Raw genomic sequence first — 27,234 nt, forward strand, 5'->3', positions numbered from 1 at the left:
GCCATGTTGGCCAGGCTGTTCTTGAACTCCTGACCTCAAGTGTTCTACCCACCTCGGCCCCCCAAATTGCTGGGTTTCAGGCATGAGCTACCGTGCCTGGCCAATAGTGGTATTTTCTATAACTTGTGTATTAATGCCTAGGTTCTTTTCGTGGATTGTCTTCAACAGCCATTTTTGCCTCTGTATGCTCCCCATCAGTTGGCATTTGAGTACCATTTGTGCATAGTAAGCTATTGCTACTTAGGAGGCTGTATATATCAAATACGTGATATTGTAATATGTTATAAGAGTTCAGAGGCAGGAGTGTCTGGAAAGACAAAAAAAAATCAGATTAACTACAAATAGGAAGTGATGACATACAATTAAAAGGAAAATAGGTGATGTGTTTGTGCACTATACAGATTAATTTAATATTCTTGTTTATGCCATATGCCACCACCTATTATTCTGCATTACACAATAGTTTTTTGGCCTTCCTTGAGTCTATTATTATTATTTTTTTTTGAGATGGAGTTTTCAATCTTGTCGCCCAGGCTGGAGTGTAATGGCGTGATCTCGGCTCACTGCAACCTCTGCCTCCCAGGTTCAAGCAATTCTCTGGCCTCAGCCTCCCGAGTAGCTGGGATTACAGGCATGCGCCACCACGCCCAGCTAATTTTTGTGATTTTAGTAGAGACGGGGTTTCACCATGTTGGCCAGGCTGTTCTTGAACTCTTGACCTCGGGTGATCTGCTTGCCTCGGCCTCCCAAAGTGCTGGGATTACAGGTGTGAGTCACCGTGGCCAGCTTTTTTTTTTTTTTTTTTTTTTGAGACGGAGTCTCACTGCCAGGCTGGAGTGCAGTGATCCGATCTTGGCTCACTGCAACCTCCGCCTCCCGGGTTCAAGTGATTCTCCTGCCTCAGCATCTCGAGTAGCTGGGACTACAGGCGCGCACCACCACGCCCAGCTAATTTTTGTATTTTTAGTAGAGACGGGGTTTCACCATGTAGGCCAGGATGGTCTCGATCATCTCTTGACCTCGTGATCTGTCTGCCTCAGCCTCCCAAACTGCTGGAATTACAGACGTGAGTCACCGCACCCGACCCTGAGTCTTTACATTGTCTTTTTGCTGTATAGTGGTAATAGTAAATGACCTGTATACTTTTTTTTTCTTTTTTTTTCTTTTTTTTTTTTTTGAGGTGTAGTCTTGCTCTGTCACCCGGGCTGGAGTGCAGTAGCACGATCTTGGCTCACTGTAACCTTTGTCTCCTGAGTTCAAGCAATTCTCCTACCTCAGCCTCCTGAGCAGCTGGGATTACAGGCGCCCGCCACCACGCCCAGCTAATTTTTGCTTTTTTTTAGTAGAGATGGGGTTTCACCGTGTTAGCCAGGATGGTCTCGATCTCCTGACCTTGTGATCCGCCCGCCTCAGCCTCCCAAAGTGCTGGGATTACAGGTGTGAGCCACTGTGCCTGGCCAATGACCTGTATACTTTTAATCTGAAAACAAGAGTAACTTTTAATTAAATCTCCTTATGATGTTTTGAAATAAGTGATTATTTGTTCCTTTCTTTTTTTATTTCTTTTTTTTTTTTTGTGAGACAGAGTCTCGCTGTGTCCCAGGCTGGAATGCAGTGGCACGATCTCGGCTCACTGCAACCTTCACCTCCCAGGTTCAAGTGATTCTCCTGCCTCAGCCTCCCGAGTAGCTGGGATTACAGGTGCGTGCCATCACGCACGGCTAATGTTTGTATTTTTAGCAGAGACAGGGTTTCACCATGTTGGCCAGGCTGGTCTCGAACTCCTGATCTCGTGATCCACCGGCCTCGGCCTCCCAAAGTTCTGGGATTACAGGCATGAGCCACCGCGCCCAGCCTTTTTTTTTTTTTTTTTTTGAGATGGAGTTTCTCTGTTACTGCCCAGGCTGGAGTGCAATGGTGTGATCTCGGCTCACCACAACCACCGCCTCCTGTGTTCTAGTGATTTTCCTGCCTCGGCCTCCCTAGTAGCTAGGATTACAGGCTTGCACCACCACGCCTGGCTAATTTTGTATTTTTAATAGAGACAGGGTTTCTCCATGTTGGTCAGGCTAGTCTTGAACTCCTGACCTCAGGTGATCTGCCCGCCTCAGCCTCCCAAAGTGCTGGGATTACAGGTATGAGCCACTGCACCAGGCCTATTGTTCTGTTCTTCCAAGTTGAGGTAACCATGAAGACATCTGAGAAATATATCTGGTAAGGGACTTGTAGCTAGTTACATAAAGAACTCTTACAGTCCAACGATAAAATAACAACCCAGTTAAACATGGGCAAAAGATCTGAAAAACATTCTTCAAAAAAGGTATACAAATGGCCAATAGGCACATGAAAAGATGTTCAATATTGTTAGTCATTAGGGAAATGCAAATCAAAAACACAGTGAGGTACCATCACACTCAGTAGGATGGCTATAAAAAATAATAATAACAAGTGTTGCTGAGGATGTGGAGAAATTGGAACCCTCATACACTTCTAGTGGGAATTTTAAATGGTACCAATGAGCTGCACATGGTGGCTCACGCCTGTAATCCTAGTGCCCTGGGAGACTGAAGCAAGAGGATTGCCTGAGCCCAGAAGTTTGAGACCAGCCTGGGCAACATAGCGAGACTCTCCCTCTACACAATTAAAAAAAAAAAAAAAGAGCCTGGCGTAGTGGCACATACCTGTAATCTCAGCACTTTGGGAGGCTGAGGCGAGAAGATCCCTTGAGCCCAGGTGGTTGAGGCTGCAGTAAGCTTGCATTGTGCAGTCTGGGCAACAAAGCAAGACCTCATCTCAAAAAAAAAAAAGTACAGTTGCTTGGGAAAATAGTCTTACAGTTCCTCAAAAGGTTCAACATAGAGTGGCCATATAGCAGTTCCACTCCTAGGACTGTACCCTGGAGAAATGTCCACACAAAAATGAATGCATTAATGTTCATAGCAGAAATAATCATAATTGGCCGGGTGCGGTGGCTCACGCCTGTAATCCCAGCACTTTGGGAGGCCGAGGCGGGCGGATCACAAGGTCAGGAGATCGAGACCATCCTGGCTAACACGGTGAAACCCCGTCTCTACTAAAAACACAAAAAATTAGCCAGGCGTGGTGGCGGGCACCTGTAGTCCCAGCTACTCGGGAGGCTGAGGCAGGAGAATGGCGTGAACCCGGGAGGTGGAGCTTGCAGTGAGCTGAGATCGCTCCACTGCACTCCAGCCTGGGCAACAGAGCGAGACTCCATCTCAAAAAAAAATAAAAAGAAATAGTCATAATAGCCAAAAATTGGAAATAACCCACATGTCCATCTGATGAATGGATAAATACAATGTGGCCAAAAATTGGAAATAACCCACATGTCCATCTGATGAATGGATAAATACAATGTAGTCTATCTGTATAAGGGATATTATTCAGCCATAAAAAGGGATGGAATACTGATACATGCTATAACATGGAGGAACCTTGAAAATTTGCCACATGCAAATAGGCAGACTCAGCCCGGCATGGTGGTTCACACCTGTAAACCCAGCACTTTGGGAGGCCAAGGTGGGTGGAACACCTAAGGTCAGGAGTTCGTGACCAGCCTGGCCAACATAGTGAAACCCTGTCTCTACTAAAAATACAAAAAATTAGCCGAGCATGGTTGCAGGTGCCCGTAATCCCAGCTACTTGGGAGGCTGAGGCAGGAGAATCACTTGAACCCGGGAGGCAGAGGTTGCAGTGAGCGGAGACCGTGCCATTGTACTCCAGCCTGGGTGACAGAGTGAGACTCCATCTCAAAAGAAAAAATAGGCAGACTCAAAAGGCCACATATTGTATAGCTCCATGTGAAGTGTGTCTAGAATAGCCAAATCCATAGAGGCAGCAAGTAGATTAGTGGCCTGGTGCTGAAGGTTATAGAAGCATTAACGGTTGATAGCTAAGGAGAACTGGGTTTCATTTTCAGGTTATGAAAGTGTTGTAAAGTTGACTGTGATAATGTTTGCACAACTTTGTGAATGCACTAAAAATTAGCGAACTGTACACTTTAAGTTGGGGAATTGTATGGTATGTGAATTATATCACAATAAAGGTGTTACAAAATAAATCGCTAATGGAACTGAAAAACTACAAATGAACCAATCTCATTCCTCAAGTAGCCTCAGGGTTAGGACAGGCCTCAGGGTTTTCTTGGTGAAAATTATGCTTCCCCTTTTTTCTACAAATTTCATGCTCACTATATTTTTGATACGGCTTGACACCATATTTTCTGGGATTGTGTGGGTTTTATTATCATTACATGTCTGAGAAATTCTGTATTAGAGATAAGCAGTCTTCTATTCTCTTTTTGTTTGTTTGTTTGTTTTTGTTGTTGTTTGAGACGGAGTCTCGCTCTGTCGCCCAGGCTGGAGTGCAATGGCGTGATCTAGGCTCACTGCAACCTCCGCCTCCCAGGTTCAAGCGATTCTCCTGCCTCAGCCTCCCGAGTAGCTGGGATTACAGGAATGCACCACCACGCCCAGTTAAATTTGTATTTTTAGTAGAGACGGGGCTTCACCATGTTGGTCAGGCTGGTCTCAAACTCCTGACCTCAGGTGATCTGCCCGCCTCGGCCTCCCAAAGTGCTGGGATTACCGGCGTGAGCCACTGCGCCCAGCCCTTCTATTACCTCTTTATACACTTTTCATCAATATTTACGGCCAGCATTGTAATTTTGTAGCGCCATTCTTTTTTTTTTTTTTTTGAGACTGAGTCTCACTCTGTCACCCAGGCTGGAGTGCAGTGGCGTGATCTCGGCTCACTGCAACCTCTGCCTCCCGGGTTCCAGCAATTCTCCCTGACTCACCCTCCCAAGTAGCTGGGATTACAGGCGCCCACCACCATGCCCAGCTAATTTTTGTATTTTTAGTAGAGATAGGGTTTCACCATGTTGGCCAGGCTGGTCTCGAACTCCTGACCTCAAGTGATCTGCCTGCCTCAGCCTCCCAAAGTGCTGGGATTACAGGCGTGAGCCACTGTGACCGGCCTGTAGTGCCATTCTTACACCTAATGGTTTTCAGGGAATAGGTTTGAAGCTATTATTTTTTTTGAGACAGAGTCTCGCTCTGTCACCCAGGCTGGAGTACAGTGGCGCGATCTCAGCTCACTGCAACCTCCGCTTCCCAGGTTCAAGCGATTCTCCTGCCTCAGCCTCCCGAGTAGCTGGGATTACAGGCGTGCTCCACCACACCTGGCTAATTTTTTAATTTTTAGTAGAGGTGGGGTTTCACCATGTTGGTCAGGCTCGTCTTGAACTCCTAACCTTGTGATCTGCCCATCTCGGTCTCCCAAAGTGCTGGGATTACAGGCGTGAGCCACTGCGCCTGTCCGAAAATTTTTTTTTTTAATTGGGGAAAATGGTATTAATAGTACTCACTTTTTCTCTTTCTATTGCTTTTGTGTAAAGGGTCTCTTTATATATCTATGTGCCCAATTAGTACATGACATTTCAATATTTGATTAAAGTAGAGGCGAAACTAGTAGTTACATGTGAAATGTAGCATTGAAATTATCACTTTGCACCTGTTCTGTTAATAATAATACTGCTATAGTATGTTATTTGGGTATATTAATGTTTTGTTTTGTTTTGTTTTGTTTTTGAGATGGAGTCTCGCTTTGTCACCCAGGCTGGAGTGCAGTGGCGCGATCTCGGCTCACTACAACCTCTGCCCAGCTAATTTTTGTATTTTTAGTAGAGGCGGGGTTTCACCATTTTGGCCAGGCTGGTCTTGAACTCCTGACCTCAAGTGGTTTGCCCACCTCAGCCTCCCAAAGTGCTGGGATTATAGGCATGAGCCACCTCGCCTGGCCTATTAACAATTTTTTTTTTTTTTTTTTTTTTTTGAGACAGAGTCTCGCTCTGTTGCCCAGGCTGGAGTGCAGTGGCGCGATCTCGGCTCACTGCAAGCTCCGCCTCCCGGGTTCACGCCATTCTCTTGCCTCAGCCTCCCGAGTAGCTGGGACTACAGGCGCCAGCCAACACGCCCGGCTAATTTTTTGTATTTTTAGTAGAGACGGGGTTTCACCGTGTTAGCCAGGATGGTCTCGATCTCCTGACCTCGTGATCCGCCCGCCTCGGCCTCCCAAAGTGCTGGGATTACAGGCTTGAGCCACCGCGCCCGGCAACAATTTTAAGAAGTTTCTACAGTAGTAAAATCTTACAAATGATTTTTCCTAAAACTTGATTGTGAATCCTCTCCCACCCCAAGAGACGAGGTCTCACTATATTGCCCAGGCTTTCCTCAAACTTGCCTTAGCCCCCCAAAGAGCTAGGACTACAGGCATGCCCCACGATGCGTGCCGTTGTGAATTTTTGAAAAACTTTATGGGTTACGCGTGAGAAACATTACTCTGTAGAATATGATACATATGGAAGTGAATTTTTAAAATCTTTTCAAATAATTTAAGAGTTTCAGTATTTGTAAGTTTTTTCTATCTGAATTAGGCTTAGAGTGTGGCATCAAACCATAACTCTGAAATAGATAACCCATTTCCCCTTAATGTGTTAATTTTTTTAAGATATCAAAGTATTACATGCATATTATTTTAAAAGCATCATGAAAAGCAGCATATCTTTAATCCCTCTTCTTAGAGGAAAATATTTGTTTTGGTTCCTCTTCTTGAATAATGTATAAATTGCAACTTTTAAAATAAACTTTACTGAAATACATAAATTGAGAAAAGTATACAAATCATAAATGTTAGGCTTAATGAATTTTCACAAAGTGAATGTGTCACCTCATCTAGACCAAGAAATAGAACACTACAAGCACCCCAGGAGGCCCCACCCCCAATGGTAACTGCTTTCCTGATTTCTAGCACCATTTATTAGCTTGCCGTGTTTTTGAACTTTATACATAAATGATTTCCTACAGTAGATACTCTTCTAGCACCTTTTTCACACCATAGGTCTGTGAAACTCATCTATGTGGTTGCATCCAACACTAGTTCATTCTCACTGCTTTGATACTATAGTTTATCCATTCTGCTACTGATAGAAATTTGGGTTGATTCCATTTTGGAGCTATTAGGAATAGTGCTCCTTTATTCTTGGCTTTTGGATACACATATGTACACACTTGGGCAAAATCCCAGGAGTAGAGTTAACTGGGTTAGAAGGTATCCATATATTGCCAAAGAGTTTTTCAAAGTGTCCTTGCCAGTTTGTTCTTATGAAAGCACAGTACTGGATTTATCAACATTAGACTATAAAATATAAGATTTTATTTTCCTTAACCTCTCCATTCCCTCCTACTTTGATATTTTGAGTTCTTCAGTTGCACAAAATGATTGTAACCTAAAATCTCAAATATCTGCTCTCCCATAAATTTTGAAAGTAGCTTTTGTCCATTTGTGATAAGAGGATACTACACACCTCCTCACCTCAACTGTATTATTCAGAAAAGGAAGAGGCCCTCTTTCATACAGAGAGTAAATGCACAGAATTTAAATTTTGTGCCACATCATGACCAGGTAGTGTTCACAAGGGGAAAAAACTCAAATAGGGTTAACAATGTGATAGAAGACAGAGTGAGGTAAAATTACTGACATAAGAATAACATACTGGAATAAAGGCATCTTTACCATGTGTATTAGGGCAGGGATAGCTGCTTAAAATATCAGTCTCAAAATTTCCATGGCTTAGCATGAGAGAAGTTTATTTCTTGTTCACCTATAGTCCAGTGTAGGTTTTCTTTGTAAGTAGGGTGGCTTTCCTGTATGTACGTAGGATATGGAGGCCCAGGCTGCATTTATCCTGTGGCTCTGCCATCCCTTAGGGTCTTGGAGATGTCTGTGTTTTGCCAGAGTCGGGGAGAGATGGTGGAGAAAGAACTTGTGCTTCTAAGAATAAAAGTCTTGTTACAGAAAGGACAGTCATGTCCTGTGCCTGCATTCAGTTGGTGGGAACTTCACATGGAAGTTGCCCCTTGGTGTAAGGGGGCTGGGGAATAGTCCCTGGCTGGGCACTTGTCTCATAGTGCCAACTCCACAGGAACTTGGGGGAGCATGGGGTTTTGATGGATAGCTAGCTAGCCATCCCTGCTGTACTGTCTCCTTGAGGATAAGATCAGAATAATTAATATTCATTAACTGGGGACAGTTTCACTTCTGTTAAGGTGCTAATTATGTTAAGTGGTGAGTTTTTATATGGAAATCAATTTAGATTTATAATTAAATGGCTTTCCTGCCTCCTTTGGTACTGCACAGTTGTGTGATTCATTTTAACTAATTTCCTTATACTTTATAGTTAGGTCACCTCTCAGTGAAACCTAGAAAGTACCATATTTACATCAATTTTGCAAACCACTAAGGAAGAAAAAACCGTCAGGCTATGATGTTCCATTGCTTGTAAACATTGATTACATTTGATTTAACCCCTTCTCCATCTTTTTTCTCCTTCTCCTTTCCTCTAGTTTGAAATTGGCACAATGGAAGAAGCTGGAATTTGTGGGCTAGGGGTGAAAGCAGATACATTGTGTAACTCTGAATCAAATGATATTCTTCAACATCAAGACTCAAATTGTGGTGGCACAAGTAACAAGCATTCATTGGAAGAGGATGAAGGCAGTGACTTTATAACAGAGAACAGGAATTTGGTGAGCCCAGCATACTGCACACAAGAGTCAAGAGAGGAAATCCCTGGGGGAGAAGCTCGAACAGATCCCCCTGATGGTCAGCAAGATTCGGAGTGCAACAGGAACAAAGAAAAAACCTTAGGTAATAATCTGTTCAGTGGTTGGACGTTTCACATGCTAATCATTTTACTTGTGTTTTCTGCAGCCCAGATAATTTTGAACACAGCCACTTTAGAGGTGCTTAGCCAACACACCTAGTGTCTTCTTCGGTGAGGTCAGTCCATGTGTCTGCTGCAGTTATGTGCAGGAGGCGAAAACAGCAGAGAGGACGCTTAGTTTTTTTTTCCAAATAATCAAGAATTGGCTAATTAAAAAATTTTTTTGTAGAGACAGGGTCTCACTGTGTTGCCCAGGCTGGTCTCAAACTCCTAAGCTCAAGCAGTCCTCTCCTGCCTCGGCCTCCCAAAGTGCTGAGATTTCAGGTGTGAGCCACTGTGCCCGGCCACATTGCAGTTATTTCTGATCATTTTCAGTAATCGTGTTTAATCGTCTCTTAAAGGTCTTATTGGCCTTGGGTTAAATGAGAGAAGATTTCATTAATAAAATTTTATGTGAGTAGAAAAGCATTCTTTTTTGAAGTCACCCTTTTTCCTCCATAGCAGTCTGTATGTCAGAGTTATTTTAAGATACATATTTTGATGCAATATCTTACATATAAGAATGAACATTAAAAAAATAAAAATGGTACCTATCACCTAGCTTAATAAATAAAAGATTACCCCTTACTTTGAAATGCCATTAGTCCCCTCCTATCTCACCCACCTGCCTCTCTCTGCCAAAGTCCTTACAATATTGTTAAGGTCTTTCCCCATGGGAAGAGCTAGCTTGTCATCCTTTAGTTAGTTAACCTTAGTTAACACATAGAATATACTTAGTAAATCATAAGAAAAGCATATGTTTTTAAATTGTTCATAGGAAAAGATATGTTCACCTGCGATTATGTGTGTCTTTGGCAAAGTGTAGTACCAACTGAAACTCCCTTTGAACTTGCTTCTATATTCGAACTTGGTTAGGAGGAAGCTTTAAAAAAATGTCCATGCCCTTTGTAACTTGCCCTTTGTCTTAACTTGGACATCAGTGATTAGGCAAGGAAATTTATAAGCTTTTAACAAGAGTTCTTCATAAATAGCTAGCAGTGTTAGTGAGTGAGTTAAGAAATTTGGGGTAGGGATGGGGAGGGGAGTGAGGCTTGCTAATCCAGAATTTAAAAATTGCCTTTTTCATTGAGCTGGTAAATCTCTTATCTATAATCATAGGTGTAAATTAGTTTACTCTGGATGTCAGAGCACAGGAATTGTTAGTAGAATTTACAGGTGAGATTTGATCTCATTCTTCTGGGACTTATTTCATTTCTTGTTAATCATCAGGAAAAGAAGTTTTATTACTGATGCAAGCCCTAAACACCCTTTCAACCCCAGAGGAGAAGCTGGCAGCTCTCTGTAAGAAATATGCTGATCTTGTGAGTATTGAGTCAAGGATGTGAGAGCCATATAAAATATAGCAAAATGTGTGTGTGCTTGATAAATTTCTTAAAGTACGAAGTTGATATGGCCTTAAATGTAAAATTATATTTTATTCTGAAATTGAAGAAGAGAATCTGGTTTGTTGGGGCTTTTTATTGGTCGTCTAGTTTAATTTTATGAGGTAATATATGGGGAACATTGTAATACTAAGATGTGGCATAGATTTTCTAAAACTCGGTTTTAGAGTCTAAGTCAGCCTTTCCATTGCTATGTTGTGATGCCTTAGGTGCCACTCAGTTGGGGTGTAGTGGTTCCTGTCTTAAACTTTTCCTAAGGGAATTCTAGAGATCGAGGACTGTTTTGATTGAGATTGTGAGTTACATGAAATCGTCTGCTAAAACAATACTTTGTCTCAGAAATACTTATTTAGCATCTACTGTGTTGCATCCTTTTTTCCATCTTCCAGAAACACTGACCTTATCAAAGAGTTTGTTCTCAGCTATATTATTTTATTTTATTTTTTTGAGATGGAGTCTCGCCTGTGGTCCAGGCTGGAGTGCAGTGGCGTGATCTTAGCTCACTGCAAGCTCCGCCTCCCGGGTTCACGCCATTCTCCTGCCTCAGCCTCCCAAGTAGCTGGGACTACAGGCGCCCGCCACCACACCTGGCTAGTTTTTTGTATTTTTTAGTAGAGATGGGGTTTCACCGTGTTAGCCAGGATGGTCTCAATCTCCTGACCTCGTGATCTGCCCGCCTCGGCCTCCCAAATTGCTGGGATTACAGTCATGAGCCACTGCGCCCGTCCGTTCTCAGCTATATTACGGGTAGCATTAATTCTCTTTTTGGAGGTTTTTTTTTTTTTTTTTTTTTTTTTTTTTTTTTTTTTTTTGTTGAGACAGAGTCTTGCTCTGTCACCCAGGCTGGATTTCAGTGACGCGATCTCGGCTCACTGCAACCTCCGCCTCCCGGGTTCAAGCGATTCTCCTGCCTCAGCCTCCTGAGTAGTTGGGACTACAGGCGCGTGCCACCACGCCTGGCTAATTTTTTGTATTTTTAGTAGAGACGGGGTTTCACTGTGTTAGCCAGGATGCTCTCCATCTCCTGACCTTGTGATCCGCCTGCCTTGGCCTCCCAAAGTTCTGGGATTACAGGCGTGAGCCACCGTGCCCGGCCCGTGAAGGCAGTTTCAACTTGGAAACCCTGCCATCCTATTTGAATTGAAGAATGGGAAAATCATAGAACCCTTTGAAGGAATGGTTGTGGGAAACTTTTAGAATAAGTGGTTCTAATATAAATGCTAAAATTATTGCCTTTTGTGAAATAGGTGAATTATCATATACAATTTATATGCATCTTCATCTGTTAAAACAGTTAATTCCATATCATAAGCCATTACTCTTTTTTAAATCAATGATCAGCTCTGAAAAAATGAATTCTGAGGCGGGGTGCAGTGGCTCACGCCTGTAATCCCAGCACTTTGGGAGGCCAAGGTGGGCAGATCACGAGGTCAGGAGATCGAGACTATCCTGGCTAACACGGTGAAACCCCGTCTCTACTAAAAATACAAAAAAAACATTAGCCTAGCGTGGTGGCGGGCGCCTGTAGTCCCAGCTACTCGGGAGGCTGAGGCAGGAGAATGGCGTGAACCCGGGAGGCAGAGCTTGCAGTGAGCAGAGATCGTGCCACTGCACTCCAGCCTGGGCGACAGAGCGAGACTCTGTCTCAAAAAAAAAAAAAAAAAAAAAATTTTGAGGCCGGGCATGGTGGTTCACGCCTGTAATCCCAGCACTTTGGGAGGCCAAGTTGGGCAGATCTCTTGGTCGGGAGTTCGAGACCAGCCTGGCCAACGTGGTGAAACCCCGTCTCTACTAAAATATAAAAAATTGGCCTGGCATGGTGGCGGGAGCCTGTAATCAATCCCAGCTACTCGGGAGGCTGAGGCAGGAGAAACACTTGAACCCGGGAGACGGAGGTTGCAGTGAGCCGAGATCATGCCACTGCACTCCAGCCTGGGCAACGGAGCGAGACTCCATCTCAAAAAAATAAAAAATAAAAAAACTGAATTCTGTTAGTTTATTGCTTCAAGAATGACAGTTACAGGCCAGGCATAATACCTCACACCTGTAATCCCAGTACTTTGGGAGGCCGAGACGGGTGGATCACGAGGTCAGGAGATCAAGACCATCCTGGCTAACATGGTAAAACCCCATCTTTACTAAAAATACAAAAGAAAATTAGCCGGGTGTGGTGGCGGGTGCATGTAGTCCCAGGTACTCGGGAGGCTGAGGCAGGAGAATGGTGTGAACCCGGGAGGCGGAGCTTGCAGTGAGCCAAGATTGTGCCACTGCACTCCAGCCTGGACGACAGAGTGAGACTCTGTCTCAAAAAAAAAAAAAAAAAGAAAGAAAAAATGACAGTTACTTTCCCTTAGTTTATGAAGTGGTCCAGGTATACCTCACTTAGCTGGCATTCAGCAGCCTGGCACCCTCCACTGTTTGTAGCAACAGGATGCCCTGTGCATCAATGAAAATGTCCCAGAGCAGTCACAAATGCAAAGATGGCAGAAAACACAGCGTGGTTGGATTGATGGCTTCAGGAAAGGAATGCTTCCATTGGCTGTGGAAGCCAGTCCCCCTTGGTGCCTTTCACATGGGGAGAATCATGCAAGAAATGGTGGAAAAAGAAGAAAGACAAGAACAGAAAAGGGAAAAGAAAAAATGGAGAAAAGAGTAAAAACCAGAAAAAGCAGTGTCGAAGGTTAGCTACTCAACTCAGTGATGTGACAATGACAGACAGCCATGAATTGGTTAGAAGAGAGAACAAATAGTGATCTGGGGTAGTTGTTCTCAGACTCACACCGATCATTGAACTTGTGGTTAAAATGCACATTCTGATTCACTAGGTCTTGGTTGGGGCCTGAGGATCTGCATTTTAACAAATGCCCAGGCAACAGTGATGCTGCCAGACCTTGGATCACGCTTGAAGTAGCAGGGGCCTAGGGTGTTTTTGTTTGTGGGTTTTGGTTTTATTGTTTTGATTATGGGTAAGGTTATTGCTAAGCACCAGCAGTAATGACTGTGTTCATTTCAGGATGTGACACACTGAAGACTTTCCTAGTGAGTAATCTCTCTTTTATACAGATTTGTGCCAAAAATTTGAAAGACAAAATGTGTATTGTTTCCAGAAAATGTTCTAAAGCTAGATTTCTTGAAGCAACACATATTTCACTTAAAAGGTAGATATAGGCCGGGCGTATAATCCCAGCACTTTGGGAGGCTGAGGCAGGCGGATCACCTGAGGTAGGGAGTTCGAGACCAGCCTTACCAACATGGAGAAACCCCGTCTCTACTAAAAATACAAAATTTGCTGGGCGTGGTGGTGCATGCCTGTAATCCCAGCTACTCAGGAGGCTGAGGCAGGAGAATCACTTGAACCTGGGAGGCAGAGGTTGCGGTGAGCCGAGATCGTGCCATTGCACTCCAGACTAGGCAACAAGAGTGAAACTCTGTCTCAAAAAAAAAAAAAAGTAGAGTATATATAGGTGAGGCCACCAAGGGAGTCATAGCCTTTTCCCAAGGATTATTCTGAAAAGTTCCCTTTTGCCATCACTGTCCTCTGCCCCTTTATGACATATATCATCTGATGTCATTGTGCTTGTTGCACTGACATGCATAACTGTTTTGTGGAGCAGTTGGAATGGATTTCTGTTTACTGTAACTGGGATTGTCCATTGGAGAGACCTTGTGGCCAACATGTTCACCAGATCACATGGATTCATGAAATTGTAGCATTTTGCTTTTAGCTGTGGATACCATTAACGTGATCCTTAAGTACTTTATAATGCTATTCTTTCCCGTCCTGTAGTCAGTTTGTGTAGATTATTATAGCGTAATAATCTTAATATATGCTTGGGTAGGTTCCATTCTCCTTACTCTTCTGAAGTATCTTGGCTGTTCTTGGCCCTTTACTCTCTATAGATTTTAGATTCAATTTAGTAGTTCCATGTGTTGGGGGGCACTATTTGGGATTTCAAAGAGCATTTCACAGAATCTGTAGATAGATTTGGGGGAGAATTGCCATCCTCGTGATATTAATGTAACTTAAAAAGTGGTTATCTTGGCCAGGTATGGTAGCTCAGCCCTGTAACATCTGCACTTTGGGAGGCTGAAGCAGGATTGCTTACAATCAGGAGTTCAAGACCAGCCTGGGCAACGTCGCAAGACCCTGTACACGCACGCACGCACGCACGCATGCACGCCTGTAGTCCCAGCTACTTGGGAGGCTGAAGTGGAAGGATCGCTTGAGCCCAGGAATTGGAGGCTGCAGTGAGTTCGTGCCACATGGCAACCCAGCCTGGGCGACAGTGCAAGATGCTATCTCCAAAAAAAAAAAAAAAAAGTTATCCTTATGAGGAAAAAGTAAAATTAGATCCTTACATACCAGAGGCAACAATCAATTCCAAATAGACTAAAGGCTTAAATGTCAAAAATTAAGCTTTGAAATTTTTAGATATTATTTTGATTTATCAATAGATATTTTTCCAACCTTGAGTTTAGGAAATATTTCTTATAGTACAAAAAGCACTGTCAGAGGAAAGATTGTACAGATTGGCTTTATTGAAATTAAGAACTTTGTTTTCGTCAAAAGATGCCCTGAAAAAAGTGAGAAGATGGCCAAGCGCGGTGGCTCACACCTGTAATCCCAGCACTTTGGGAGGCTGAGGCAGGCGGATCACAAGGTCAGGAGTTCAAGACCAGCCTGGCCAATATGGTGAAAGCCCGTCTCTACTAAAAAAATTAAAAAAAAAATTAGCTGGGCGTGGTGGTTGCGCGCCTGTAGTTCGAGCTACTCAGGAGGTTGAGGCAGGAGAATCGCTTGAACTGGGGAGGCGGAAGTTGCAGTGAGCCAAGTTCGCGCCACTGCATTCCAGCCTGGGTGACAGAGTGAGACTTCATCTCAGGAAAAAAAAAAAAAAGCGAGACAACGTTACAAACTGGGGAGAACATATTTCCAACAAATATAACCAGCAAGCGATTTAGTATCAAGAATATCTAAAGAACACTAATGTGAAAAGGACAAATAGCCCTATGGAAAGCTGGATGAGAGACATGAAAGGGACATTTCATAGAAGTGGAAAAAAAAAGATACGAAGATACCTTAACATAAAGGTCCACAAACATTCAAAGTGATGTTCCACCTGATAAGTGATTAGGGAAATGCAAATCAGGACCACAATGAGATGCCATTTTACGTCTATTGTAGTGGCATAAATGAAGAAATCTGATCATTTTGGAGAGGATGTGGATCTGCGTGGTCTCTTATATATTGCTGTTGGGAATATCAGTTCGCCATTGTCATGTGAAATCAAACATTTAGAAATCATTGCCCAGCAACCTCATTTCTGATGTTTGCACAGAAGAGAAATTCCTGACACGTGTATACCAGGAAACACATGAGAATGTTCATACCACTGTGAGTAATAACAAAACCTAGAAACAGCCCAGATGCCCGTTTATACAAGAAGATGGATTAATAAAGAGTTTTGTGTGTATGTGTGGTGTGTTTTTATTTTTTATCTATTTGTTTGTTTATTTTTCAGACAGGGTCTCACTCTACCACCCAGGCTGGAGTACAGTGGTGCAATCATGGCCCACTGTTTATTTTTTAGAGACAAGATCTCACTTTGTGTGGTATGTTTGTGTGTGTGCTGTGTTTTTAAAAAGTGGAATATTATACAGCCTGTGGGCCAAAAGCATCCAAAGTCTGTTTTTACACTGCCCACAAGCTAAGAATGGTTTTAATTTTTAAGATGTTTAAAAATAAAGAAGAACACATGACAGAGACCATATGTGGCCTGCAGTGCCTAAAATATTTACTTGCTGGCCCTTTACAGAAAAAATCTGCTAAGTCCTGATCTGCAGCTACATGCCAACAATGTGGATGAGTCCTAGCAATGTAATCGAGTTGTGCTGTCCAAAACAGTAGCCATCAGCCACATGTGGCTTATTAAATTAGTGTAAATTAAATGAAAATTTCAATTCCTCATTTGCACTAGCTACAATAAAGTCAAAACAGCTAAAACCAAAAGGATTTTTTTTTTAGAGAAGTACACACAGTTGAAATGAAATTATATAGAAAGGAAAGCAAAGGAATAATGAACACCGGATTCAGGATTGCTCTAACCCTGGGTCAGGAAAGGCAGGAGCTCTGCACCCTGGTGAAATTACAGCTAGTGTGTGCCGGACCTGCAGCCTCTTAAACTGGGCGGCCGCGTACAGTTCGCAGTAATTTTGCTTTACAAAATTATGCAAAAACAATGATTTTTTTCCTGCAAGAATTTCAGTAAAGGTGTTTTTATTATCTGTTAAGTGTGGCTGTAAGGATGCGTGATATGTTTTGGTAGGCCACAAGATGTCACTCTTGCTCTTCAAATTGTGACTCAGCATCATTTTCTTTTTCAGTAAAAGTTTTATTGAAAGGTCAGTAAGGCTGCCATCTTATCTGTTCATGTTGATTTAACCTTGAAACAGACTGATTTGTTCCATACCCAAAATTGCAGCAGTTCTTCTTACAAAGAACCCTGAGTGCTGTTTACTGAGTTTTAGATTCTGATGACTGTTTCAGTATAGTAGCCTGTGGGTGTAAAACTTGATGGTATTGACTCCTAAAACATCATTTAAAAAAACAAAACCCTGCCAGGGTCAGTGGCTCATGCCTGTAATCTTAGCACTTTGGGAGGCTGAGGTGGGCGGATCACCTGAGGTCGGGAGTTCGAGACCAGCCTAAACAACATGGAGAAACCCCATCTCTACTAAAAATACAAAATTAGCCGGGCGTGGTGGCACATGCCTGTAATCCCAGCTACTTGGGAGGCTGAGGCAGGAGAATCGCTTTAACTCTTGTTGCCTAGGCTGGAGTGCAATGGCGCGATCCATTGCACTCCAGCCTGGGCAACTAGAGCGAAACTCCATCTCAAAAAAGCAAAACCCGGCCGGGCATGGTGGCTTATGCTTGTAATCCCAGCACTTTGGGAGGCCAAGGTGGGTGCATCAATTGAGGTCATGAGTTTGAGACCAGTCTGGCCAACATAGCAAAACCCTGTCTCTACTAAAAATACAAAAATTAGCTGGGTGTGGTGGCAGGTGCCTGTAGTCCTAGCTACTCGGGAGGCTGAGGCAGGAGAATCGCTTGAACCCAGGAGGTGGAGGCTGCAGTGAGCCGAGATTATGCCACTGCACTCCAGCCTGAGCAACAGAATAATAGTCCGTCTAAAAAAATGATAATAAAAGTAAAAAAACAAAACCCCAAAGCACAATAAATTGATTGTTAAAATATTTGGATTTCAGCAGGTTTTTTGCCAGGTAGGAAATGATCTAGACAGACATTCACCCAGCAAACAGCAATTCGGGACATGCCTGGCTTTAGCACTGAGTCACTCCTGGCCTTCAGCATTGGAGTAGGTTTCAGCTAGAACTGGAGCTGGTTTATTTTCCGAAGGGTTAAGGCTGGAATACTTGGGCAGTGTTCCCAGTGGGCCCAGGAAAATTCTGGGGCAGGAGGTATCCAGTTGAAGGGCATCATCCTTCAGAAAGCACAAGATTGTGGCTGGAAGTTGAGGAGCCCATGTTGCTTGTGAGTTGTTGGGTTGAAAGCAGGAAGAAGATCTGTGATCAGTGTCTGAAGTCAGGAAGCTGGCAAAATTCAGGACCCCAGGGGATAGCAGGCCAATACGGAAGTGAAGAAAGCCAGAGATTCAGGCTGCTGGGTTCAAATCCCACCTCACCCCATACTGATTATCTGTACTAATTAAAGAATGTTAGGCAACTTATTAATGTCTCCAGGCTTATACATTTCTTCTATAAAACCTGGATAATAAAGGGTTGTGAAAATTAAATCTGTCTAAAGGATTTTTTTTAAAAACGAAAAAGATTGATTATTTTCTGCTGCCCTAAATTTGCTTACTTTTTTGTCACAACTGGAAGAGAAGGGTGGCAGTGTAGCATGGCATGAAACAATTTAAATAATATATTACACCATAGTATTTAACTTTTTGAAAATGTGTTCCATAGCTCTCATTATAATTCTAGCCATAACTGTAGGATTTTTACTGTACTTCCTAAATATAAAGTGCTTATGAATTTTAGCTGGAGGAGAGCAGGAATGTTCAGAAGCAAATGAAGATCCTGCAGAAGAAGCAAGCCCAGATTGTGAAAGAGAAAGTTCACTTGCAGAGTGAACATAGCAAGGCTATCTTGGCAAGAAGCAAGCTAGAGTCTCTTTGCAGAGAACTTCAGCGTCACAATAAGACGTTAAAGGTTAGTTGCTTCATTTGTCTGTTTTTTTCAGGAGGGACTTAGCTGATTTCATAATCAACCTTGTACCTATCTGAAACAAATCCTTGTCTCTACTTGGAGACAGATACTGCCTTGCTTTTTATTTTGCTTGGCCTGATGCCTTGTGTGAGGTCATTGTAAATGTAAGACCAATTCTTTCTACGTAAGTTTTGGTTTCCTGTTCAAGGAAGAGCGTCTTAGTTGCCTCATACTTGGCCCCCGGGAATCTACGCTCAAGGCCCTCCTGCTTAAAGCCGTGGCTTAGGAAGCTCAGAATTGCCAGTTTTCTGCTGAGCACTGATACAGCTGATCACCAAGTAGTAGGAAAAGCTGCAGTGAAATGAGAAACTAGTAACAGACAGTCTGGGAAGGGAGAACTGCTGAGCTCCTGGGTGGGGCATTGGCCAGGTCCACTGGCCCACCCCCAGCCATTCAGTTGCTAAGTACTTTTAGGAAACCGCTTATACCTTGGCTGATTGTAAAGGAAGAGGGAATAGGTATCCAAAGATTCATTGGTATCAACAGGGGAAGAAGGAAAGGAGCAGAGCCGCGGGAAGGAATCTGCCTCTTAGAATGGGACAGGCCTGTTGCCATGTACAGTTGCAGTATGACTTTGAGCAGGATCTCTGATCAAACTCCCTTTATGCCCCAACAAACTCCCAAGGCCCTAGACTATAAGCGCACTCTTGAAATGGATCTTCACCTGGTATGGGAGCCATTATTATCTTCTTTGCTTTTGAGCCCTTGGATTTAGATGTCAAAGTAAGTGGTATTTTTTTTTTCCCATAGGAAATCAATATTTGGAGTAGCCTAATAACAGTTCAGACATGTAAAGGTCTTTTGACAATCATATCCTAGCAAGAATTGAAAGTAAGCTTTGAAATTTTTTGTTTTGTCTTTTTAATCATCAGAAAGTAGTTACAGAAAGGAAGCTTTTTGAGATGAGGATTCCATTTGTCCTTTGCCCTTTAGGGAGTAGGTGTGACCCAGAAAGTAAGCTGCAAGGGGGCAGGATCTCTTCCGACCCATCTAAGATGGTGGCCTGTGTAACCGGCGAGTATTGCAGTAGAGTGAATTGTAGACAGCCATAACATTTATTTTGTAGCAGGACAGTTTGCATCTCTCTGGTTATCCGTCTACTTAGGAAAAACTGCTTGCTTTTCAATGAGAGCCTTCTGGTCATAAATAAGGGGGAGGAATTGTAGTTCAGAGGCAACATGTCAGGGCAGCAACAAATGAACCCACGTTGCAGCAGCTTCTCTTGTGAGCATCTTCTCTATAGGTCTGTATTATTAACAAAAATTATTTTGGATAATAAGGAGGAAAATATGCAGCAGGCACGAGAGGAAGAAGAACGACGTAAAGAAGCAACTGCACATTTCCAGATTACCTTAAATGAAATTCAAGCCCAACTGGAGCAGCACGACATCCACAACGCCAAACTCCGACAGGAGAACATCGAGCTGGGGGAGAAGCTGAAGAAGCTCATCGAACAATATGCACTGAGGGAAGAGGTAATTGCGATTGGTTTATTTAAACGGCTTCTCAAGATTAGCAAAAGTGTCACCATTCACACCTAAAGTAAAACTGCTGTCACGGGTGTTTCAGAACTTTGCATATGCATAGTGGCAGTCAGTTATTTATTAGGAAACGATCAGGCACCACAAGTGAGATCATCACTTGATGTCCCAGGAGTCACTGGGTTTGGATAAGGGAGGTTATTTCTAGGAGACCCATTAAGTACTGCTTGTCTTCCATGAAATACTGGAAGATTGCAATTTTCGCATGTAGATTGTTTTCCCTTATCCAGACTAATAATAAATAAATATTTGGGCCCCAAATACCGTGTATCTCAGACATCTATGATAATCTGTACAGTATCCACTACCATTGAATTATACCTGTACAGTTATGTTTCAGATTTTTTTTTGTTTTCTTTAAATGAGGGCTTTATATTATTTGGGAGGAAAAACCTACTTCTAACCCCTCACACATAAGCCCATTAAGGGTAAAAAGTTTACTGGGAAGATCCATGGCTAATGAACTTGGCCATTGGCCTTCAGTGAAGACTTGGAATTATTTTATAAGCTAATCTGGAATTTCAGAGGTAGTGTCCTCTGAACAAAGTGAGGAACTTGAAAAACCAGGTTAGTACCTATTTGCTAGAAGGTACTAACCTGGTTTTTCAAGTTCCTCACTTTTAGAGGTCCGCTGGACAGGGTTAGAGGCTTTAGGTTTTTTTAAATGGTGCATCTCTGCCTTTAACATTAGTAAAATGTTGGGCTTTTATGTTATGTTCCTTACAGAAATGGATTCAAAAAGCTGATTCAAATTAAAAAAAAAGATCAGGCATCTGTGTGTTACTTTATCCTGTTTTCTTTTTTTTTTTTTTTTTTTTTTTTTTTGAGACGGAGTCTCGCTCTTTCACCCAGGCTGGAGTGCAGTGGCGCGATCTCGGCTCACTGCAGGCTCCGCCCCCCGGGGTTCACGCCATTCTCCTGCCTCAGCCTCCCGCGTAGCTGGGACTACAGGCGCCCGCCACCTCGCCCGGCTAATTTTTTGTATTTTTAGTAGAGACGGGGTTGTGTTAGCCAGGATGGTCTCGATCTCCTGACCTTGTGATCCGCCCACCTCGGCCTCCCAAAGTGCTGGGATTACAGGCGTGAGCCACCGCGCCTGGCCACTTTATCCTGTTTTCAACTCAAACTTTATAGTTTTACATACAGCCCTTCAAAAACTGCTTTTTTTTTTTTTTTAAGATTTTATTTTTCTTACTGCCTTTTGCTTTTTTAAAAAAAATTATGGAAAATTTCAAGCTTAACAAAAAGTAGAGAGATAATATAGCACCTGGCTTCAGCAGATGAAACCATAATTCCGTGTGTGTGTGTGTGTCTGTGTGTCTGTGTGTGTGTGTGTCTGTGTGTGTGTGTATACAGTTTCTTGCTAAATTGCCCAGGCTGGTCTTGAACTCCTGGGCTCAGGTGATCCCCCTGTCTTGGCTTCCCAAAGTGCTGGGATTGTAGATGTGAGCCACTGTACATGGCTGATAATTTCATCTCTGTTCCCCTAGATTATTTTGAAGCAAATCCAAGATGTCAAATATTCCATTGATATTTGAATGTGTAGCTCAAAAAAATGAGGATTTAAGTATAACCACAATACCAGTTTCATACCTAAAACATTAACAAATAGGCCAGGTGCAATGGCTCACACCTGTAATCCCAGCACTTTGGGAGGCCAAGGCAGGAGGATTGCTTGAGCCCAGGAGTTTGAGACCAGCGTGGGTAATATGGCGAAAGCCTGTCTGTACAAAAATACAAAGACTAGCCGGGTGAGGTGATACTCACCTGTAGTCCCAGCTGCTCGGAAGAGTGAGGCAGGAGGATCACCACCACTGTACTCATGGCTGGGTGACGGGAGTGAGACTGTCTCAAATAAATAACAATTACTGAATATTAAGTATCTAGTCACTATTCACATTTTTTGGATCAGCTTCGTTTTAAAAGAGAAATTGTTTGAAACAAGATCCAAAGAAAGTCCATTTCACTGGTTTCTATAACGCCAGTCTCTATAATATAGGTTTCCCCCCTTTATTCTTACAGTGTATTTATTGAAGAAACGTCTTTTTTGTCGTAGAGGTTAAATTTTCTTTTTATTAGATTATAAAGCCCTTAATTGTCTTAAAATGATTCTTTTAGTTTTGTTGTTTGTTTTGACAGTCTATGTACCTCATAACTGATGTAGCAGATTTGAAAATCAGATTTGTTTAAATCATATTGTGTCTTATGTAATGTTCTTTGGTCAGAATATAATGATCAAATTACTTGCAGGCGAAGATCAGCTGTCTGTGGTGCTCTCAATACATAGTTAGACCACCTTACTTCACCAACCAGCATTTTCCCCTCTTATATAGGGTATTGTAACTGGAAGAGTTCCGTTTCTCCAGCTGGGAAGGGATTGTTCTGTTGACTTTATTATACATCAGTAACCACTTAACAGTTTTGTTTGGAAATACTAACGAGCTTTTACCAAATGTCTAAAGTGTGCCAGGCACCAAGCACCTTACCTAGTGCCACCATCGCCTTTACTGTTACAGCTCTGCAAGGTAGGTGGAGGTATCCCCCTGTACAGAGGAGGGCACTGCGTTCCAGCGTGGAGAGGAATTAGTCCAGGGCCACACACTGGCCAGGATTTGACCTGGGCCATTCCTACCGTCATACCATGCTGCCTTCAGCTGAGGAATTTGGGAAAATATGGGGAGGGAAAAAAGGAACTGTGTGCATGATATATGGTTTAGTACTTTGCTCTTCTTATCCTTCTTTGTCTTGGTGCACTCTGAGCCTTATTTTCAGTGTGTGGCAGAAATAGGAAGTACCAAGCTGGTGAGGGGGACAGCCCATGTCTGACAGGGCGGGGGAATGGGCAGCAGTCAGAGGGCCGCGCTTCTGCCCGTGTGGGATGGTTTGCAAGGTGGTGTCGAATCGCCACTTCTCTAAGTGGAGTATACAGGGACAGAGAGAGAGCTGGTGTTCTTAGCTGCGGTGGTAGCAGCAGAACAGCAGGGTGAGCATGGTGCTGTAACTGCTGTGATGTTTCCTCCCCACTGTGTTCCTTTCTTTGGTGAGTGATGGAAGAAACTCTCCTTTTCCCATAGCACATTGATAAGGTGTTCAAACATAAGGAACTGCAACAACAGCTCGTGGATGCCAAACTGCAGCAAACGACACAGCTGATAAAAGAAGCTGATGAAAAACATCAGAGAGAGAGAGAGTTTGTAAGTTCTACTTCTTAAAAACAAAGACATTATTGCCAATATTGTAACTGAGGCCATTTGAAACATCAAATTGTAACCAAGGCCGTTTGAAACATTTATCTATTCTACCTTTAATGTAGCACCTCGGGGCATGCCAGCTGGTGTTTTGCTGTAGATTGAGAAGAGAGTTGTGGTGTGTGTGTGTTAGCATTTGGCTGTTTATTTCTATTTAACCTTTTATACAGAAAATATACTGGAGAGATTACACCAAATCAGTGGGAAGACCTGCACTTGTTGTTTTTCTGTGCTTAGAATATTTAGTTCCCATCTTAGATAATGGTCATCAGGTTCAAGAGTTGTGCTCACATTTAGCACGTTAAATTTGGTGATTCAGTTTAACAAGCTTACCAAGCCACAGGTCTCCTATATATGATTACATTTCATTTTCAAACAAGTAACTTGAAACTGGGGAAGTCATTTATTTACTTACTCTGGTATAATTTTCTGATAAAATTTAAGCAGAATTCTCTACCCTAATCACTCAGCATTGTTGCCAATGTATGCTCAGATTCTATTGCCTGTCAGTAATTGTGAATACAGTGGAATCTCATTGGGTATGTATATTACCATGTGCAAATTCAGCTAAGTGTGCTTATCCGCAAGGGAGAAATGATTGCAATAATGCAGACTGTTGGATCCACGGCCCTGACATGAGCACAGTGTGAGGATTCAGTTCCTGAGTGGCCCTCGTCATGTGGGCATGTCACACTGAGTGCATCTAGGGTTTAGAGAGACATGTTTTTCACAATGTGATCCTTCCATATGAACTGACAATAGTATCCAGTGTTCAGCTGAGAAATGGTTATCATTTCCAAAGTTGGAGTATAAATTTTATACACACACACACACACATTACATGTGTGTACTTTCTGGTTGCTTCAGTAGGACTTTTCTAGGCTTCTTTGGGCTATGTGTGATATTTTACTTCAGGGACTGAATTTCACAACTGTCTACTATGCAACTTTGTAATTTTCTTGAAAGCACAAGTACTATATATAAATGAGAATGTCCACCCCTCCCCGCTTTCTAAAAAAGCGCTCAGAAACCAGGTCTCAGACTGACTGCGTTGCTTTCCGCATACCCTTTCACTCTGCCTCGTCTTGCCTCAGGGAATAGCGGGGCTTTTCTAAGTCACCCAGATAATATCAAGATTATCAGCCATGTTCTCTGCTAATACTGTACGTGTAATTATTTTCACCTAAAACACAACAATTTACCTCTGAATTTTATAAACCATATTAGGCCCCCAGGGTACTTTTTCTGCTTCAGCAATAAAAGATTATTCCTACATTCCTAAGTGTTAACCAGCGGGACAGATAGAAGATACACGTAAATGGCAATTTGTGGAACAGACTGTTTCATCTGTGGACCTGTGGTTCTTGCTAAAATAGCAGAAGGGTGAAGCCTAACTCGATCATATTCGGTCCTGCTTGTAATTACTATTAGCATTTTGCCAGAATGTTTCTGTTTTCTAGTTATTAAAAGAAGCGACAGAATCGAGGCACAAATACGAACAAATGAAACAGCAAGAAGTACAACTAAAACAGCAGGTAACTTCACAGCAGGGGATAGTACAATTTGTAAGAAAAATCTGTGGTTCCTTTGATTCTGCATATCTTCAATCTCCTCTAAGATGGTTTTGCTTTTTGCTTTTTCCCAGCCAGAGCTGACCAGGACTGAGGCAGAAATCTCATGGCCCTCTTGGTATTTTCCTCTTCATTTAGGTTGACTACCTCATCCCAGTTTGCCCAGCACTTTCCTGGTTTTGGTACTGAAAGTCTCGTGTCCCAGGAAATGCCCCATCTCAGGCAGCCTGGGACGGTTGGTCAACCTGTCTTCAGTGACCCTTTCTAAGAGCCCAGATAATTCCTCCCTTTTTCAGTCGGTTACCACTAAATTTCCCACTAAAGGAAAACTGATACATCTGCATATTTTTTTTGTATCAAGTTGAACCACATGAAATTGCTAAAGAAGACAAGAATATGTCCTTGGCCTAAAAAAATGGCAATTTCATATAGTGAACTCTAATATTGTTAGAGTTTTGTGCTGTAAGCATGTAAGTTGTTTTAAAAACTACATATAGCTGGGTGTGGTGGCGTGCACCTGTAGTCCCAGCTACTCAGGAGTCCGAGGCGGCAGGATCGCTTGTGCTGGTGTTTTTCATCAGGGCCCTCCCTCTTGTTCATTCCAGACCCTGTAAGTGTGTCCTACTGTGATCTCTCTCTGTGGTTGCCTTGTGTGGAATGAGTGTAGGAGGAGTTATCTCCTTAAAAAAAAAAAAAAAGGTACAGGAAAGACTTGCCGTGGCTTTACAGATGGGTAAAATTAGGCATCTGTACCTATACATTCATCTTTTTTTCAGTTAACTAGATTACATTTGGCTGAGTGTTACTTATTTAAAAGTTTATCATGTAAGTTTTTGTGAAGACTCTAGATTAGCCGTAAAATGACACTGATACCTTGAGACTGGCGTGGTCTTCATGAGCACCTCTTTGGAGTGCTGCTTTTCTTTGCGAACATCTTACAATGTGATGAATTTAAGGTCCTATAAAGCTAGCCCAACTTATAAGGAGTGAATATTCAAGAGGTGTCAGATATGAAGAATCTTTGGAACTGAAGATCATGCCAGAAAGCTTCTAGGAGATTTGAATCCCTTACTTATCAGCCCTATACAGTCAGTTGTCCATGTAAATAGAGATGAGAATTGATGTGGAGAAGGTACGAAGTCTCCAGATGGCTTTGGAAGATGTTCCTGAAGGTGGGTGTCATTGATAATGCTGCGGAAGTCAGCAGAGGGCCCTTTTACCAAGCCCCCAGGCCAGCTCCAATTCTGTTGTGCTGTCACCACCGTAGCTTCTGTTGTCTGTGATCTGTACCACTCAGAGTCCTCTTATTCAGTCACTATTTTGTTTCCTTTGCTGTCACCTCTTGTTTTCCTCTACCTAAATGTGGCTGTCCTTCCCAAGCATGTCTCACCTTCTCTGCCCTCACCATGTCATTTCCCAGCATCTGCTGGTGAAACTCAAAGTCTTTATGCTGTCTTGACCCGCTGTTTTGTAATCTAGCCATGGAGGTCCATGTGTGATGATAGTGGCCACTTACTGGCTACCCCCTGGGCCAGCGTTGAACTCTCACATGGGACAGTCTTTATTTGGATGTTCCATTTTCAATAAAAGTGGACCATGCCTGCCAGACGCAGTGGCTCATGCCTGTAATCCCAGCCAAGGTGGGCAGATTGCTTGAGCTTAGGAGTTTGAGACCAGCCTGAGCAACATGGTGAAACCCCATCTCTATAAAAAATACAAAAATTAGCCAGGCGTGGTGGTGTGTGCCTATAGTCCCCTCTATTCAGGAGGCTGAGATGGGAGGATTGCTTGAGCCCAAGAGGGAGGTCAAGGCTGCAATGAGTCGTGATTGCGCCACTGCACTCCAGCCTGAGCAACAGTGAGACCGTAAAGGACCACATCAAAACCGCTGTAACTTCGAATGTGCCTCAGGCACTAATACTGCTCCCTCCCTCTGCGTGAGCACCACTCTTGCCCCAACTACAGGCCTGTCATGTCAGAGGCCCCATCAGTGTCTGCTAACAAATCCTGTGTGTTCTCCAGGTCACCCTGCATTTCTCTTCCTGCTTTGTCCTCATCCCAGGCCAGGCCCTTGTGCAGACGCGGTTTGGCCACCTCACAGGGACCTCATCTAGCCTAACAAGCACGAGGTCACTGTGAGATGACTAACTTTCAGTTGGCTTCTGCGTCCACCACACCAGTGCGTGCTGCTAAAGTGCTTCCTGGATGGCCCGTCCCCCTGCTGGCTGTGGCTGGGTGGGCACCATCATATTCCACCCTGCCCCGCATCCTGTGCGCTAGGTGGTGCTGGTGAATATTCTGCATCCAGCACTGCTTATGCTATTTGTTGGCCTCTGAAGATCCTTTATTCTTCTCTGCTTTTCTTATAGCTATCGTGTGATCTTGCCCAAA

General features: G+C 43.0%; 1 protein-coding gene across 2 annotated transcripts in view; it reads left to right on the forward strand.

Moving 5' to 3' along the window:
- TXLNG (taxilin gamma) overlaps positions 1-27,234 on the forward strand; it is a 57,770-nt gene that overhangs the window by 22,545 nt on the left and 7,991 nt on the right. For both annotated transcript variants that reach the window (XM_055269377.2, XM_063634565.1), the window contains exons 2-7: positions 8,427-8,730; positions 10,016-10,107; positions 18,256-18,426; positions 19,764-19,958; positions 23,099-23,218; positions 24,733-24,807. In XM_055269377.2, coding sequence (XP_055125352.1) covers positions 8,427-8,730; positions 10,016-10,107; positions 18,256-18,426; positions 19,764-19,958; positions 23,099-23,218; positions 24,733-24,807 — 957 coding nt within the window. The remainder of the gene's footprint in view (positions 1-8,426; positions 8,731-10,015; positions 10,108-18,255; positions 18,427-19,763; positions 19,959-23,098; positions 23,219-24,732; positions 24,808-27,234) is intronic.

This window comes from Symphalangus syndactylus, chromosome X (assembly GCF_028878055.3).
Source record: "Symphalangus syndactylus isolate Jambi chromosome X, NHGRI_mSymSyn1-v2.1_pri, whole genome shotgun sequence".
Lineage (NCBI taxonomy): Eukaryota > Metazoa > Chordata > Mammalia > Primates > Hylobatidae > Symphalangus > Symphalangus syndactylus.